We start from the raw sequence: 18,490 nt of genomic DNA, 5'->3' as shown, positions 1-18,490 counted from the left end.
CTGTCCGGTTGATCAAAGAAAAAAGTACGTTCCCTGTATTCGATACGTAGGCGAGCGGGGAACAGCATCGCATATTTAAGTCCCAAATCTCTCAGGCGACGTTTCACTCCCAGGAATCCGGATCTTTGCCGCTGTACTTGAGGAGTAAAGTCAGGGTAGATAGAGATGGAGCTGTTCTCAAACTTCAGCGGGCCGTGCTTGCGAGAGGCCTGAAGAATGGCGTCTCTGTCCCGAAAGTGAAACAGCCTAGCAATAATAGGCCTCGGGGGTCCCCCCGGCTTAACCTGTCCACCCGGAAAGCGGTATGCACGCTCGACCGCAAAAAACTTACTGAGGCCTGCGGGAGCTAGTTTGGCAACAATTAATTCCTCGACCAGCAAATCGATCGAGGCAGCACCACTGTCCTCCGGTACACCGACCAGGCGGATGTTGTTCCGTCAGGCCCTGTTATCGTACTCCTCCATACGTCTTGCCAGCAAATCCTGCAACGACCGCAGATTCCCAATCTCAGACTGCGCTTCCGCCCTGTCCGTCACCAAACTGGTAGCTTTAAGGTCCAATGCCTTGACCCTCTCGTTAGTCTTAGCCAAGTCGGCTCGAATAAGGGTAACATCAACCGCCACCGTGTCTATCTTGGACACGATGGCCTCGTATTGTTGACCCATATCAGCCTTGAGTCCTGCAATGGCGGCCATTAGGTCTTGAAGTGTCACCTCCGATGAGGCCGTCATGTCCGTCCTTGGGTCGTCTAAACCTCGGCTGGCAGCACTGGGGGATCCTCTTGGCTGAGTGTAATGATCTATCACGTTAGACTGGATCGATCCCCCACGGTTGGTGACTTTCCTGCGCTTCTCCAGCTCGGGTTTCGCCGCCATATTGGAATCAGCACCCCGTTGGGTCCTCCCGGGTGCGATAGAATGGCAGCGACCTTCCGGACTTCGAAATTCGCAGCCTCACAAAGTTCACAGACCACTGAGCCGACGCTGTGGTGGAGGCATGTAGCTGGCTAGACCACCAAAACCAGGAGTGCAGATCAGGTCATAGACAGTCAGTTCAAGGATGGAAGAGAAACCGAAAGTGAAAGTGACACACCATCGGTTGAGCAGATGCCAGGCAGCCGTTGTTGTTGCATTACTGCTCAGCCATCCAAAGCAGCAGAGCCCCCGGACCCGTCCGGAGCTAGGCCAGAAAGTTTAGGACGATGTAAATATGGTTCCCGAAGTCCGATCTCGGCCCCAAAAAGTTCAGCAGCATCAGCAAGAGTAGCACTTCAAAAGCCCATCGAAGTGACCAGGATTTCAGAAGGATAGATCAATAAGGGCGGCGCAGGTCTCGGGAGCTCTCTGCTCACGCGACCATCTTGGATGCCCGCGTAGCTCCTCCTCGTAGTTTGATTTTTTAACTGGATTTTGTGAGGAGGCGAGTCCTCATCCCATCCTACATGATTTTTGTATAATGCAGGGGCTTGGGCCACTGCCCCTTTTCTTGCCAATGTGTATTTTTTGTGAATCGGAATATGATTTGAGAAGGCAGGCATAATCATTTCTTCGCCATGAGGGCACTCCCTGACAAACTCTGGTGGCCAGTCTTTTCTGCTAGAAGGATGTCATAGCCTTTAGAAAGTTTCTCCCAAAAGAGACCTTTTATTTTCCTAGTTTTATCTCCCTCTATAGTAATGTTATTTCATATAGTTTATGGGACACACTAACGTGTGTGTCTGCAGTTTCCACCTGAATGTATTCATTCGTGTCCACTGTCTCCAGAAGATTCATCAGGATCTTGCGAGCTATTGTCACTTCTGCTGCGCTGTCTAGCATTGTCTGGGCCCACTCTCCGTTTTTCATTTGTGTCCTCAGAATCCTCGGCATGTTTAATTTTAATACTTGCTACCTTCTTTCTGGGAAATTGTGATTTATTACTTTGATGAGCAGGTTCTTTGTCTCTGGACTTGACGTGCTCTTCCTTGTGTTCTGACCGTCCTCTTCTTTCCGATTTCTGTGAGGAAGTCTGAAAAGAGCGAGAGGGACGCGTATCAATATCTTGATATCTATCAGGTTTTCTCAATGTATCCCTATCTCTAAGATTATATCTTTTTTCAGAGGGTTCCCTTTGGGGAGACTTGCCTCCTCTGCCTGGAGATCTTTCTCTCCGTTGAGGAGACCTTCCTCTGGACTGGAATCGTTCTTCCTTGGGAGTGGATTGTTTATTACCATCCCAACTCTTTTTTGGAGTATTTAAATTCTTTTTAATAAATGTTTTTTCAGGATTTTCAGTTAGTTGGGGTTTTACCGGTTTCCCACCCAAACTATCTCTTCCTAGCTCTTCATAGGATTTTTCTATGATTCTGGCAAGTTCAAATGGTTGGTCTGTTATATCTGTTTCCTTCAATTTCTGGCGGATTGCCACACATGCTGCTTCTCCTCTTATGTTGGCCAATAGTATAGCCGAGACCTGCTTAAAGTCTTTTAGTAATTTTATACCCAGATTCAAGGCAGGTTCTGGACCATGTTCGTTTTAAATTTGTCTTAGTACATCTGGTATTACCGCCATAGACGGAACACCATATGTTTTTGTGTAAATGGAAGCAAAGACCGTGCCCCAAGTGTCACAGTCCTCCTCATGTGGTGCAACCCCCATTGGGAGGCCGATAGTCAGAGTTCTGTGTTTCTCATGAGGTGTAGTATTAGGAAATACTGCCTCTATTTGAGTTATTTTCTGAGCTAACCAGAATGGAATTTGTTCCCGTTTTATGGGTATTTTACCAAGACATGATTGTATGTTCTGTGGTGTAATTTTGTTTGTATTCCCCTGATGAGGGGCAGCTGTGGGATGGTAATTGTTGGTTGGACTGTTGCAGTCCGCATGACATATTGAACTAATTGTCTATGTATTTTAATTAATAGTTTTAGCTGAGATAAAAGTTCCACGTCTGACATGTTATCAATGTCTGGATGTGGTGTGTAGTTGGCTAGAACCGGCCACGTGGCTCCTGGTCTACCTAGTTGACCGTGCCTGGTGATGTGATTTTGATGTTTTAGGGCACCTTTAAACCAGAGCAGGTGCTCTTGGTATGTTAGTGGGATTTCAACGTCCTCGAAAGGAGTGTATATATCCGGAGGTTCCTCTATTTTGTAATAGTGGAAGTCTTTTGTTACAGCGTGTGCTGCTGGAAATGTATCCATGAATACAATACCTCTGTCTGCCGAAACTCATGTGCCTCTATCACAAATATGACTGTACCACCTCTTGGTGATAGTCCATTCTCTATAAGTTTAAGAGTTATAGTTTTTCTTATATTGACCGGAATGATTATAGCATTCGGGTCATTTTCTTGAAGACTTGAGTTTTCCGCTAACAGTCGAGCTGCTAATGCTTCTTTCTCTCTTTCGTCTTCACTTTCTCCTATTTTACTGACAAAGTTTTGTTGCAGATCAAGTTTCAAGGAAACAAAGATTAGGTGCACAATATTTTGGAACACTGTATCCTTCAACGTTGACTAAACCAAGAACTAATACATAGGATTCTCATCCTACTAAGTTCCGGCGGATATTAACCTTTCACCCACTCCAGACGTCTATTGGAGTTTTTACGGGAGAAAGGGGTCTGTGTGAAACGCACGACTAAGTTACTCTAGTGTCTTGCGTTAGATTATCGCCTTACCAAACGTTGGGCGCCATGTAGTGTAGTTCCTATATTCCCAATAGGCTCTGCGCATTGGAATAACATAAACAGCAGTGTAGACTGGGTCTATGGCTCCCTCTAATAAGAAAAAATGCACTTCCTGTTGTAGCAATTGTAAGTGGTCTGGGAACAATTTGTGAGAGCAAGGTGGAACGTTTGGAGGATTGATGGTAAGCTCCAGGCAATTACCATGTTGGATAATTCCGATCACCCATTTGTTGGTTGTTCTAGATTGCCAAATGGGAAAAAACTGTTGAAGTATTCCCCGACTTGTGTGATATGGTCGGAAGGAAGCGTGGGGAAGTCACTGTGGGGAAGGGGAGTTACTGGGTTTGTAGTGTAGTTCCTATATTCTCAATAGGCACTCCACATTGGAATAACATAAACAGCAGTGTAGGCGTAGGAATGAGGTCATCTAGGTCTCTACTGACTATGTTAGACTTAATTAGTTTTGCCAGCTAGCTCAGAGGTCACTAGAAACTTTCTCGAATGTTCAGGAAAGGGTTACCCGTCCTGATTTAGACAAGAAGGGATTCGCTTCTGACAACCATATAACATGACAACTTTGCGCCCCCAGAATAAAGAGTGTATCTCTAGAGTCGTGTGAAAACAATAGACAACTATTTGACTCAGTCAGTCGTGCATGCTTCGTTCCACCAGATTGCAGAGAAATAGAGAGACAGGCGTTTTCAATAAAAAGGTGTTATTTTATTGAGCAGTCTTCTTTCTCATGCAAGAGAAATGAATTGCCACAATTGCAATACTTATTGTAAAGTGCGTACACTAAAAGTAGTATTATGAAATAATACTGTAAAAGCATTGATATGGTTTCTTAGCCATATGATACTTAAAATGGATAAAATATATACATACATAAAAACATTGACTAACAAACTCAACTGGTGCTTCTAAGATACGTCTACCCCGGTGTACCTGACCTAAGCCTAATACGTGGGAAGGAGTAAGTAAGTAGCAGTTTTAAGTTACAGTTAAGGTATTTGCCAAGTATCGGAATCAAGAATTCTCTCTAAGGTTTTTATCAGCTCCGTACCTTGGTTATAGAATGAAGGAGGTCTTGTATCTCGCTTCTCAGGACTCAATCTCCCAACAACCCGCGAGGGTAACTTGGAAACACCGGAATTGGATTTTCTTGGCGTGAGAAAAGGCAGCTTCTCCAGCGCGTCAAAAAGGGAGGGGCCGTGTGTTTGCTTAAGGCAACGTTGGTATATTTAAACCTGAAAGGTGCCGGGTTTGACGTAAGGTTGGACATAAGACGTTACTAAGAACTAACAGTTCTTTCTGGACTCCAGGAGTTCTTGTGCAAATCAAAACAAAAGCAGGGGGTTTTCCCGGGCTGCTGGAGGCTTGGTTTGTTTAAAGAACGCGTTGTGCTTTCTAAGAGTCTATGGGAGTAGCATTGCCGTGTTTTGGACTGCATGGGCTATTACTAAATATGGATATGATTCTTATGCCTTTATAAGGATATTATTGATTATAACCACATAAGGGCATGAATCGGGAATTTTGAATTAGGGTCCTAGATAGAAATACAACAGGTGTGTTGCCCTTACCTCTGCCCTTGGAGTTGTTTCCTCTATATCCTCCTCTAAAAAGCGTCTCGAAGAAGAGGACTGGGTATTTTACCTATGTAGGAGGAGGCACTCTGGTCGGAAGGTGTCGTTTTGGACCCTGCTCGGTAAAAAGAGCGACCAAAGAACCCTCTATTTGAAGAAGACTTGAGGGCTCCCATTGACTAGGCCACTTCAGTGTCCTTTTTCAATTTGTCAAATGCCTGATCAACCTCAATAACAAAGAGATGTTTTTTTTATCAAACGGTGAATTCAAAATACAGTGCAGGACCTCGGGCTTAAATCATGACATTTTTAACTAAGCATGACTCCTGAGTAAGATGCTAGTGTTGATTTCTCTAGCTGCGGTATCAGCAGCATCTAGTGCACATCTTATTGAAGATTTGGAAATAAGTTTCCCTTCATTCACTAAGTTTTGTGCTTTCGCCTTGTGCTCTTCTGGGAGATATTGGAGCAATTGCTCCATCTCATCCCAGTGTGCCCTGTCATATCTGGCTAAGAGGCCCTGCATGTTTGCAATGCACCAATGATTAGCAGCTTGAGCAGCTATGCGTTTACCAGAAGTGTCTGTCAATTTAGATTCTTTGTCTGGCGGAAGAGCGTCCCCTGATGTTTGAGAATTAGCTCATTTGCAAGCATTATACACTACTAGTGAATCTAGTGGCAACTGGCCCTTAATAAATACTGGATCAGTTGGGGATGCTTAATATTTTTTGTCAACTGAGGAGGTAAGATGCGTGCACACATAGGATCTTTAAAATTTTCGTCAGCATGTCTCATCATGCCTTTAAGCATGGGCAGTGTTTGTGACTAATTGTGTGTGTATCCTAATGTTTCAAACAAAAAATCCTCTTCTAAGGATTCTTTGTGTAACACCACCCCATGGTATTCTGCAACCCTGGGAGTGAGTTCCTGATAAGATACATTGTCATCAGGTGGAGATGGCTTGGCAGGGTGAAGGTCAGGATCATTGTCCAATGGAGGGTCAATTGTGTAATCTGTCCATGGATCTACTGGTAAGTGTGTGTCGTCGTCAATATCATCCCCACCATGATGAGATTGTGGAGAATCCTGAGGTGTAATGTGCAAAGGGTTTACAGTGGGAGAAGCGGGTGGTGGAAGGAATGGTGGTTGAAAAGGATTTGTACCAACATTCTTCCTTTTCAAGGGAATTTTGTAATAACTGTCCTCATCAGGGAGCTTGTGTTTGTGAGGCGGCTTGGAAGGAATATGACCAGTTTCTGGGTTGGCATAAAGTCTCTTTTTCTTGGGATCCATTTTTGGTGGGACAATGTCTACAGTCATCTATTGGTTTCGGTACCAATGTTGTCGGTGCCGAAATGGATTGCATTTGGGTGCGGAAGACTTCGGCTCTGAAGGCAGTTTACTTTGTGGCGCTGAGGATTTCGGCTCCGAGACAGATTTGGACTTGGAACTGGAGGGCTTCCGTTCGTTGGATGGTTTGTCTCAACTCGGTTCTGAGCCGGAAGGCTTGACTGTGTGTTTCTGAGCCAAGCCTGAAGTTGGGGCATCTGAAACTCCGTCTCGGTGCTGACCTTGGCCAAAAGGCAGAGGTGGTGCCGAAGCCATAGGTTTCTTGGGAGTGGTTGGATGGGGCAAGGGGTCTTCTGTACTCACTTCACCTGGTCCCCGTGGATGTTCTTTGGCGTCGAGTTCTATCTCGAATTCTGGGTCTGACTCTGACACGGAGAAGGCATCTTCTTTTTCCGCCACTAATACCCCAATATTTTCTTGACCAGAGACTTCACCGAAGATATCCGGTGTATCATCCACTCTTTGACGCTGCATTTCTCAACGTTGAGCCCGACGATCGTGAAGTTTTGTTCGACCGAAACGATCTGCATGCGTCTCAGTCTTACTCTTTGTGCTCCGGAGACAAGCACAAGTTACACACCTGGTGTGAGTCAGTGCGTGGATACTTTGCATTGCACAGAGGACAGAATTTGAATGGTGTCCGATCCATTGACTGAGAGCTGGACGGGCGCGGTTAGGCCTGAAGACCATCCATGAATGCATGAGGTACAATTCATGTAGCTAAATTCCGTTGACCAAAAAGCAACGTGGCGAGGTGGGTAATGCCTCTGAAACAATACCGTTGAGGGTAGAGTGGATTGTGCACCGAGGGGAATCCGAAGTACGGTTTTGAACTGGCGCTCAGAAATAGACGTCCGAACCCGATGGTTGAAAAAAAGAATCTAACAATGGAGTTGATGCCCATGCGCACTATCACCGAAAGGAGGAGTCACCTTACCTCGTGACTAGATAGACTTCTTTGAAGAAAAACAACTTGCAAACAGCCTGGTCATTTCCTAGTGGCTGCATAGCCTCTGCTATAAATGGGAAACAAAATTGCCTGTTATCCTGTCACATACCAGTTGGTTGAAGGGCAAAACTGGTAATGTATTCATTAGCAGAGTGTAGAAATAGTTTCCTTACCTATGATGTTGAAGTGTTAGACCTTACAAATGAAAGGTGAGCCCCTTTACTCCTCTCCAGATTAGAAACATTTCTCCTTTGCCAAGCCACTCAGTGTAATTCTCAGTCCTAGATTCCTAGATTTAACTTTGGACATGTGGATAAAGATCTAGCCCTTCATTTTGGTTTTTGTGTCTTGTGCATTTTTTTTTTATTTAACAAGTATTTTTTGTTGTTGAGTATTTCAATAAAGAACAATAAACACTTTGACTGATCAACAATTACACTAATTCACTAATTGTCCATGTAGTGCATCAGTGGATATGAAGATGCGAGATTCAGAGTGCGGGTCCAATATATGGCAGTGAGTGCCAGAGATGACATGCTGCCACATGTGCAGCACGATGATAACGTATAGATTATGCTTGTGGCGAAGGGATCATGGAAGTAGGGTGTCGTCGCGGGTAAGACTAAGGAAGTGATCAAGGAGGGTATCCCACACAGGGAATATTGGACGCCTACGGATGCAAATAAACTTTTCAAAGCTTTGCTCTCTGTCCTCCCCCATCGCTGTACAGCCCCATGCCAGGACGCCAATCGAGGGGCCCAGGGTGAGCCTCAGTTAAGGGTGATAGTGTGCTTAGCCAGGGGTACTACAAGACTGGCAAAGCGTGCCCTCACCGCTACGTGCTGCCCATCTTACATATGTCCGAAGGAGCAGACCTCCTAGGTCGCTATGTCCAAGAGTTCTGTTGCCCCGTGGAGTGTCCTGTGGAGGTCCGATGAGAACTCCTGGTGGGGAACCTAAACAGGGGCCTTTGTGCATTATTGATAATAGAGGAGACAATGAATTGATAGCTCTTTAAGGATTGCGGGCATTGCAGCTGAATGTATTACACTGGCTCTGGATGCACATAGTGTAAAACAAACAGACGTTTCTTTAATGTATTTATGAAGTAGCTCTTAAGTTTGTGCTGTGGTGTTCATCCTGTGAGATATGTAGGCTTTAGTCTAAAGACTTTAGAGGACATGCTACCCAAACGTATGACTTTGTTCACTTCTAGATAAATGTTGCTATGAACCTGACCCACCGGTATATTGTTGCTTTCATAGCAAGTGAGCTCATCTTTCACAAGTACTCTTAAGGTTTACTTACCATTCAAGATATCAATCACCCTTCCTCCTTCTCTAGACCCCAGGATGGAGCCACATTACAAATCGGATTGGAGAATTAAAAAATGCAAAGAAATAACACTGGCTTTTTGTCACATTTGAAAGAAATGTCTCCGACTGCATGGTTACTTTGAACCCGTGGCACACAGAATACTTGGCTGCATCTTCGTTTTCTCCATTCTTGTGCCCTCACCAGCTGCACGTTAAAGTATTTGTCATCAGACAAGTCAGCAGCAGTCACTTTAAAGGATCATATGCTTATTGAACTAATCTGCAGGCCAGCCACCTGATCATCCTATTTGCTTTTTTCAGGCATTTTTGTGAGGATCAGCTCCAGCAAAGCAGCACTGTTAGCTCAAATATTCATGCAAACATGTTTGCCTAATGCCAGTGCTGATGCGGTTGTCTTCCTGTATGTTTTATGGTCTTCAACTTTTGTCCCTATTCAGAAAAAAGAGAAGAGGTGTGGATACAAGGATCATAATATCCGTCATCTGTTGTCACTTTAGACAACTGAGATTGTCTGTGCTTTCTCTAAACCCCCTTCTAAACTACTACCCAGTTGCAATCTCTTTGTTGATCAGAGTTGTTAAGGAACTGCATTGTGAAGAATACATGGAGCTCACAGCATCTGGGTCAGTGGCACATAATATTTGTTTATTATTACTTAACTAATTTTCACTAGGGGCAGTGATCCAGCATGTTGTGAATTGCTAAGATTTAGGAGGCAACTACAGCAGGTAAGTACCTAAGTTATATTGCCTTCCTGAGACTAACCTTTTGCTAATGTTCTCAATGGTTCACTGGTTCAATATCACCCATGCCTATGAAACTTCCCTTGCTTTGACAGATGGAGCGTCAGCGGCTAGCAAGAGAGAAACAAATGCGAGAAGAGGCTGAGCGCTCTCGAGACGAAATGGAAAGGAGGCTGCTCCAAGTAAAAGAGGAAGCTCAGATGGCCAATGATGCACTGGTAGGTTTATCATTTCTTGAATGCAAGGTTTAATAGCATCTCTTTTATATATTGCTACGTGATGTGAGGGCTAGTTTAATGTCTCTGAATTCTTTCAGGCTCTCTATATCCATTGGTACTACCATGGTGCTATGCTTTAATTGTCTCTTGCTCGTCAGTCTTGCACAAACCAAACATCATACTTCGAAACTCAATATTTCTTTCTTCATAGTTAACTCCTCTAGAGAGATAGATGCGAGCAGCTTGAATTGCAGACACTCAAACGTTTTGGTGTTAGTTGGAAGAGTCCATGTTCTGGGCCACTGAATCTGTGGCAGGGACCTACATCATGGAAGCAGTGCTTCTGATGCTTTCGCTGTCTTTTATACAACATGATTTATTCTGTCCTGTTATCAAAAGCATATGCGGTATTACACCACTTAAAGTATCACCATTCCTCATATGTTTGGCACCATTACTGATATTGTGTCGTTCTGCGTTAAATACGCTGGCTAAGCCTAACAGATGTTCCAGTTCCCATATCAAGTGCCAATTTACATGATACCTTAATAATCACAAATGGGAATGGACACTTGTATCTACAATAACCAATGGTTATTTCTTGACAACCCTCATAGACGCTGTGATTTTGTTGTTGCGGTGTATCTTTTATCCGCCCCTTCTCTAGCGTCATGGCATAGTCATCGGGTTGTCAAGTAATGTGCTATATGCCTGCCTCACCCGAGGCAACCTCTGGTAAGTGTAGAAGTGTCCAGAGATAGTGAGGACTGGTCCAGAGGGATAATGTGCAGTGCCAAAAAATAAGTATAAAAACAGTATTGCACCAAAAACCAAAATGTATTATAAGTTCTTGACCTACTAATAGAGTTATATGGTAATCCTGTAACTCGATTACCGAATGTACCTCTATTCTCCCTTTTTTAACTCAGTGTGCATCTTCTTATAATAAATTTTGGTTTTTGGTGCAATACAGTTTTTATACTTATTTTTTGGCACTGCACATTATCCCTCTGGACCAGTCCTCACTATCTCTGGACACTTCTACACTTACCAGAGGTTGCCTCGGGTGAGGCAGGCATATAGCACGTTACTTGACAACCCGATGACTATGCCATGACGCTAGAGAAGGGGCGGATAAAAGATACACCGCAACAACAAAATCACAGCGTCTATGAGGGTTGTCAAGAAATAACCATTTGTTATTGTAGATACAAGTGTCCATTCCCTTTTGTGATTATTAAGGTACCTATTCAGGGGAACTGAATGGACGAGAATTCCTCTTCCCTCCTATGATAATAAATTTACATGATACTACCTAATGTCAGAAGAGCTGGTCAGTGCTTTATGTTCATGTTATTGGTCCTGTCTCTGAACTCCTCCATGACTCTACGTCATTTGAAGCTCTGCCTTGCACATTTCTAATGTCTGTGGTGGAATTCATCCAATGTGGTATTTCACAAAAACACCCTTTCTAGTTCATTGTTTCCTGAGGTTCTGTTGAGCTTGAAGCATTGTGCCATATTGATTGAAAGACTGCCCAAGACCCTTTGCTCTGACTCCATTCGAGGACAATAATATTATGAAATGCTGAGACACAGAAAACTCTGTTTTCTGTCATTTAATCCAACATTTGATACTTCTGACTTTTTAGGTCTTGGCTATGGACATCTTTAGGGGTCCTTGTCATCTCCCCCAGCTGGTCATGTGCACCCTGCTCACGCTGTTTTCACTCCCTTCCCCGCCTCTCATCCCACTTCCCATTTTAAATATTTAATTTTTATTATTGTTTGTTTTTATATTTTACTGGGGAACGGCAGCTGCAAAGTGCTACCAAGTTGCTCACTTCCTTTTTTGTTTTACATTTTTTAAAGCTTTTTGTTAGTGTTTCAAAATGAGCACAATCCATGTTAGGATTGTGAATGAAAAATGGGTGCCATTTATCATTGCACATGTGCATGTATGCATACTCATTGATGGCCAATTTGAAGTGGGTTTTCTTTAATAGATAGCCCATTTCACAATTTCTGGCTCTGCGTCTGCATGAGGTACAATTCATGTATCTAATAGAGACTTCTAGACACAGATCCGTTCCCTTAGAATTATCCCCAGGCATCAGACTGGATCCGGACATTTTTCATGAGCAGTCACCCCGGATGCCGGTAGGTGACCGCGATCGGCTCCACGTGGCGTCGCAGCTTCATCTGTGCCGGATATGACATGCACAGTGCCTATGTAGGCACCACCCCAGCGCACTGACTTCAGTTCTTTTCGCGCCAGTCAGCACAGATCCCGGGAGAGCTACTCTGTTAGTCACTTTTTGACTGAGTGTAGGAGAGTAGGGTCTGCTATCCTATGGTCACCCCAAATTTTTGCTTTTTGCTTCACTGGTTTCTGACTTAATGTGGCTGTGGGCCTGCTAATCAGACCCACAGCCTGCTGTTCTCTCTCTAAATTGATGCCAATGCACTTTAGGTGCATTACGAATTGGAACTGGTTCACCTTATGAGCCCCTGTAATAGTGCACCCTAGGTGCCCAGGGCATAGGTGTATCCAAGGCCTACCAGGGGCTGCAGCACGTATTGTGCCACCCCTGGCCTGGCCTCCATCTTTGACACAACTGGCTGATCACTCAGCTGGGGTAAGTCGGTGTAACCACCTCTTACTTAGGTACAGTATGTCTGTGCCTAACCCTAAACTGGACACATATGTTCCTATCAGCCACTCCTATAGAAGGCCTCATCAATCCTGGAGGCAGAGTGCTTGGAAATATGTGAGATGGTGCTCTGGCATGAGCTGAGCCTGTCTGCAGCTGTCGGGAACAACTCCCTAAGCTGGTCCGGGATATTGCCATACCATATACTCTTAAGTGCATTATAATCCTCGCGGTTAAATGCTATCTTTGGTTTGGCTTTATCAAAACATGTCGAGTAAGGTGTCATACGAATTGGAATACTATCCCCTCGCCAATTCTGGCGACGGGGATAGCATTCCACCCTTCTAGAGGGACACGACATGTGTGTAGCCTTAACCCCGGTTAAAGTTAAACAGAGCCTCAGCTTCACAAAATGGACGCTGCCACCACAGACACAAGTCTGGCCTCCTGCTGCTGACCGAAACTCGGCAGATGGTGGCCTGGACAAAGGGTTTCCTGCCTTGGGAGGTGCGAGCACCACCCCAGACAGGATTTTGTGTATTAGGTAGGACAGGGCTGAAAAGAATCAGACATGCCCGGGGCACACAAGGTGTCCCCGTGCATAGGCCAGTCCAAACCGGTTCTGGGGCCTTCCAGCCCCAGTCCTGGCGCGGAGCTGGACAAAGGAAAGGGGGTGTAACCGCCCCCCTTCCTGGTTCCTCCCAGAGGAGGGACCTAGTAGGTGATCCACCCCCAGTTTGGGAATAAGAGGGGGAGCAGTGCCATTGCACAGCAGATCATCCCGAAATCAACTTAAAACTAAGAAGAAGACTGGACTTCGACATTCTGCTGCACAGAAGACTGAAGAAGAATCTCCCTTGTGGCCAAGGAGTGACCACCCTGTGAACACAGGCACCAACCAGCGACCCGACGTCTGCTTTGCCGCCGCCTCCCGCCGGAGACCGAGCCCAGAGCCCGACAAGAACCAGACTCCCAGACCTCTCAGAGCCCGATCCACAGTCCCTGCGAAGAAGGGACCCGTGGAGGCACCGAGTGACGTGGGACCGGACCTCTTGGAAGACACTCGAAAAGCTGACTGCGCAGCTTCTGAGGCATCCTCGACGTTGTGCTTTGGGGATTGAGAACCCCCACCACCGAGCAGCCCTTGCACCGAAGATCAGCCCCCCAGCATCTCCACGATCTGCGTGGGGCCCTTTTGCACTGTGCCACTCGACGCGCCATCCCGGCCACTAGCCACGTGGTCAGCGGCCATCTTGGCGACGAACCCGAAGATTTAAACAGCAGGTCTGGTTGCTCCAGACCTACCCAAGCTCCTGTGAAAAGGAGCACCCGCTCTGACCTTGCTGGTCCGAGTGAACAGCATCTTTCAACTTCTGCGTGGCTTGCATTTGCCAAGGCCTGTTTGCTCCGATCAGGTCGCCGACACCGCCAACAGCGAGAAGCCTACGTGGGACAGCTCGTGACCGACTCCTGGACGTCCTCGACCCCGGGTATCCACGTGGCTGCAGAAAGAAGCTACCCGACAACGCCTGTCTGCACCCGACATCGCCTGGTTCCACTCTGGTTCCAGGGCAGTCACTGGCTAGTGACTTTGAACACTGTCCCCTCTGCTTTCAGGTCTTCAACTCTTCTGATCCACCCTTGGATCCACCGGAACTCTTCTCATTGAGTCGCCTGCAGCATCATCAGCTCCAAGCACCATCGACCAGCGTGACGAAACCCGACACATCTTCGACCCTGTGCACCCGCTTCCTGTGGGTGAGGTAACTCAGCTCCGCCGGTGCTCCTGCACTGGTACACATCCCAAGGGCCTGTGTTTTAAGTTTCAGCTCCGTAGGTCACTCGGAAGGTTCCTAACTTTCTAACTTTGTGCTTTTTACGCACCATAGACTTTGTATTGAGAAGTGCGTGCACTTTGAACACTGCACCCGAGTCCCGTGGGCCTTTCCCGACTTAGTTAACTCCAGTCTCGAATAGCTCCAGCGATTCCCAAGGCCCTAGGCCTCTTCACTTTCCTTTAGGTATCTCTTATACCACTTATTTAGTATATGGTTTAGGCGGCCCCTAGGGCTCATCCATATTGTGCAACTTTTGTGTATTTTAAACTGTCTTGTGATTTAACGCTGTGCTTCTGTGCTCATAAAGAGTCCAGGGGATTTTATAGTTAATAAATCAACATATATTTTCAATATATATCTGTGTGGTGTCCCTTTCATTTGGTATTCAAGGGGGTTGTGTATGGTATAACAGCTGGCTTCACATGCCTTTCAGAGTTTAGCCTAAGACTGCTTTGTCCACGTTACCACTAGGATAACTGGTCTACAAGGTTGAATTACAACCATCATCATAAGGGTTGCTTGGCATGGTACAAAGTGATCACTAGAATTAGTGAGCATTATATACCAGGCCAACTTCTCACACTGAGCTTTATTGATGTTTTTTCAAAGTTTATTGAGAGTTCTCCTGGTTTGGGAGCGATGTCTACTAGGAAGACCAACTTCAAGCCTGTGGCGCCTGTCATCCACAGATGTCAATGACCGACCCGCATCTTGTTTGACTCTGGTGCCTGGTGCACAATCACAACGTAAAGATCTGCCCTGATTACCATGTTATGCACCCCAAGGCCTTGACGAAGCAGTCCCTCAAGCTCCTTGCCGCCTGACAAGCGACGTCGCGACGGTCTTGATCCCGGTCGAGAGGAAGGTCCCAGGATCGGTCACGGAGCCCAGGGTCTGCCGCACATTTCAAATCATCAGGCTAATCGGGAAAGCCCCACAAATAGCAGAAAAGTCCATCGGCCAAAAAAATTAAAAAGCATCGACATTTGAGGCCTGGCTCCACTGTTGGGCCTGCGTCTGCTCTTTGCTTCCCTGATTTTCCAGGAGCCTAGAGCTCAACTCCAGGAATTTTATGAGACCGGTTGCCTCATATTTGAGCGGCCTGTTCCTGCTGGTGCGCCTTGAGCCCTGTGAGTTTAGGAGGGGCCCCTACTGGTCATACCACATCGAGCTTTCCCGGTGCCGGTTCTGATGCCGGTGCTCCTGGGGCTGTTCTCATTCTGTTACCTGGCTCCAACATGGAGCCGGAGGGGTGTCATCCGACACATGCTTTGGAACCAGGCCAGAGTCTTAGTCCTAGTCCTATGGGCTTGGGCTCAAGGTGGATTGGGAGAGGTCACTGGACCCTGAGGAATACAAGCCTTTAGATCGACAGATGGACTGGTGCGAGGACTTGGCGGAGGCCAGTCGACTGGACACTTCTCCAGATGCTGGAATGCTTCCCCCCCTACCATGTCTACCGTCTATACGAAGGAGGGAGCACCCTTTGCAATGGTGGTGGGAAGGGCGGCCGAGGTCCTAGACTTTAGTCTGCCCTCTGTGGCAGTCAAGACAAACGTCGGGACTAAGCTGATCAGCTGGGATTGACCCCCTCACAACCACTTCTCCCATTCAATGAAGCCCTTACTTACATCTGTTACAAATTCAGAAGTCAAGGAAGACCAGACTAGGTAAGTAGATGAGTTCTTTATTCTGGTCATCCACTCTCCACACTCGGAGTGCCAACATTCTATTGTCAACTCTAGGTAGAACATTCCATTGTATACAGGCAAGGAAGGAGGGGAGTACTGCGGGAAGGAACCATAGGGATGAGGAGGTAAAAAAGCGCAGAATGTAAATACAAGAAAAGTTACAACACATCTCCCTCTATAGGGGAGGGAGAAATTATGCTAAGCTCACAAGTCTGTCACCACTCAATGTCTGTCCATTCTCTAGGCGAACCACATTCCTGCCTACCTTGATAAAGCGTTGGAGGTTGGAATTTGCTCAGACCTATATGCACATGGTTGGGTTGCCTTACTAGTACAGCGTTGCCAGGCCTGAGGTTATGCTCCTTAACACCATGTTTCTGATAGTACCAATTTTTATAATTCCTTTGATGTTGTAGAATTTTCCTTTGACCCTCCCAGTGGTTGGAATCCGCTTTCTTACCTCCCTCCAACCACAGGGGGTTAATGTTGGTGCTTGGCTTTCTCCCTCTTAGCGCAACAAAGGGAGATATCCCTGTGATGAGATTAGGTGCAGTGTGATGCAACCATATGTACTGTCTAAGGGAGTCCTGTATCTTGTAGCCATTAGTGATAGCCTGTTGGATATGTTCCTTTATCATGCGGTTTGTTCTTTTCACTAGTCCATTGGCCTTGGGACAGTAGAGCGCAGTTTTCTCATGTTTGATATTTAATTCCTCTAGAACTCCCTCATCTCCTCGGAAGTAAATTGCACTCCATTGTGACCAAAATTGCAGGTATCTCTTCATTGCAAAAGATATTATTTTAGGAATGCCGTAAGGCTGCTTGTTGTGGTAGAAGATGTAAATTTGAAATTAATTCAGTGGGAGGTATAGTCTATTAAAACAACCCGGAACCTCTTTTGAGGATCCAAAACCTCCATTGGGCCAAATGTCAATGGCTAGTTTAGTCCATGGCACCACAGGTACCTCCACCGGAGATAAGGGGACTTGGCGCAGGGTTTTGCTTTTATCAATTTTTGCACAGCTGATGCACTCTTTGACTTTTAGCTCTACCATTGAATCCATTTCGGGAAACCAGAAGCAATTTCTTACTTTATTCTTCGTGATGCTCCTGCCTAGGTGTCCCTCGTGGGACAGATCTATTATTTTACTCCTGAGGTCAAAAGGAGGAACAATTTTTCCATTGCAATATACTTTTTCGTCTATAAGTGTAAGTTTGAACCTTACCTCCCAAAACTCCTTCATTCCTTCTGCGACCTCACTACATTTTTCAGGCCAGCCATTGACAATTAAGTCTTTCAAGGTGTTCATGTTGACCTCTTTTCTCATGCTTTCTTCCCATTCATCTCCAGTCAGGGACGGTAGTTGGATGGCTAGGATGGGGACATCCAATTGTTCTTCATGAGTACTAGCCTTTAAGGGGGACCTTGAAAGTTAATCCGCTGCAACATTCTCTAATGCAGTGAAGTATTCAACCTTAAAGCAAACGTTTTCCAATGAACTGCATTGAACTTTTTTTGACGAAAACATGAATGTATGGGGCTTATGATCTGTACGGATGGTGAATTTGGTACTGTGCTTCTCTTCCCACATGAATTCATTGTTTTTTTTAAATAATTCACGTAAGCCATCACACTTTTCAGAATATTTTTTTTACAAATTTGGCCATATATCCGATAAGGCCTAAGAAGGATATAAGTTCCTCTTTGTTGGTAGGGTATGGAGCATCACTAACAGCTTGAATTAAACTGTATTAGGTCTAAAACCTTCTTGACAAATGGTGTGCCTAAGGTAGTCCATGAACTTACTTTAATCTTACACTTGTTGAGTTTTACTGTCAACCCTGCTTCTGAAAGTCTCTTACAAATTGTCTTAAAAGTTATGTCGTGCTCTTTGGCAGATGACCCATAAATCAATATATCATCTTGGAAACACAGGGTGTTTGTGATGCATATGAGGACTTGCTGCATCATTTTCTGGAAAAGTGCCACATCCGGCAAACATGTATGCTCCAAAAGGAGAGGTCAACGCCGTTAATGGCCTAGACTCAGGGTGTAGTTACACTGGGTGGTATGCCATTGATAGGTCAATGACCGAAAAAAACGTGGCCTCCCCGATGGTGCTCAGCATCTTGTTTATATTGGGGAGGGGAAACCTCTTTACCCATATATTGTCATTGAGACTGCGCAGATCAACACAGGTGAATGGGTGCTATAACTATAAGTGCTAACCACTCTGAGGATTCTACGGGTTGGATGACACCCATCTCACACAATTTGTCTAGCTCCTTCTTGAGAGGCTCTCTCGTAAGGAGAGGAACTGGGTGTGGTTTGTGAACCACTGGTTTGGCTCCTTGTTTAATCTTTATTCTGTGCTGGAAGCCTTTTACTAATGCCAGTTTATCCATGAGTAATTCAGGAAATGCATCACATAGAGTACATTTATTATTGTAACCTT

General features: G+C 45.5%; 1 protein-coding gene across 3 annotated transcripts in view; it reads left to right on the top strand.

The window, feature by feature from the left end:
- The window catches only part of NF2 (NF2, moesin-ezrin-radixin like (MERLIN) tumor suppressor), a 484,134-nt gene that overhangs the window by 220,271 nt on the left and 245,373 nt on the right, over positions 1–18,490 (top strand). For all 3 annotated transcript variants that reach the window (XM_086943228.1, XM_086943229.1, XM_086943227.1), the window contains exon 11: positions 9,730–9,852. In XM_086943228.1, coding sequence (XP_086799354.1) covers positions 9,730–9,852 — 123 coding nt within the window. The remainder of the gene's footprint in view (positions 1–9,729; positions 9,853–18,490) is intronic.

The sequence above is a fragment of the Lissotriton vulgaris genome, chromosome 11 (genome assembly GCF_964263255.1).
Source record: "Lissotriton vulgaris chromosome 11, aLisVul1.2, whole genome shotgun sequence".
NCBI classification, from domain to species: domain Eukaryota; kingdom Metazoa; phylum Chordata; class Amphibia; order Caudata; family Salamandridae; genus Lissotriton; species Lissotriton vulgaris.
This window is presented reverse-complemented; position numbering and strand designations above follow the sequence as displayed.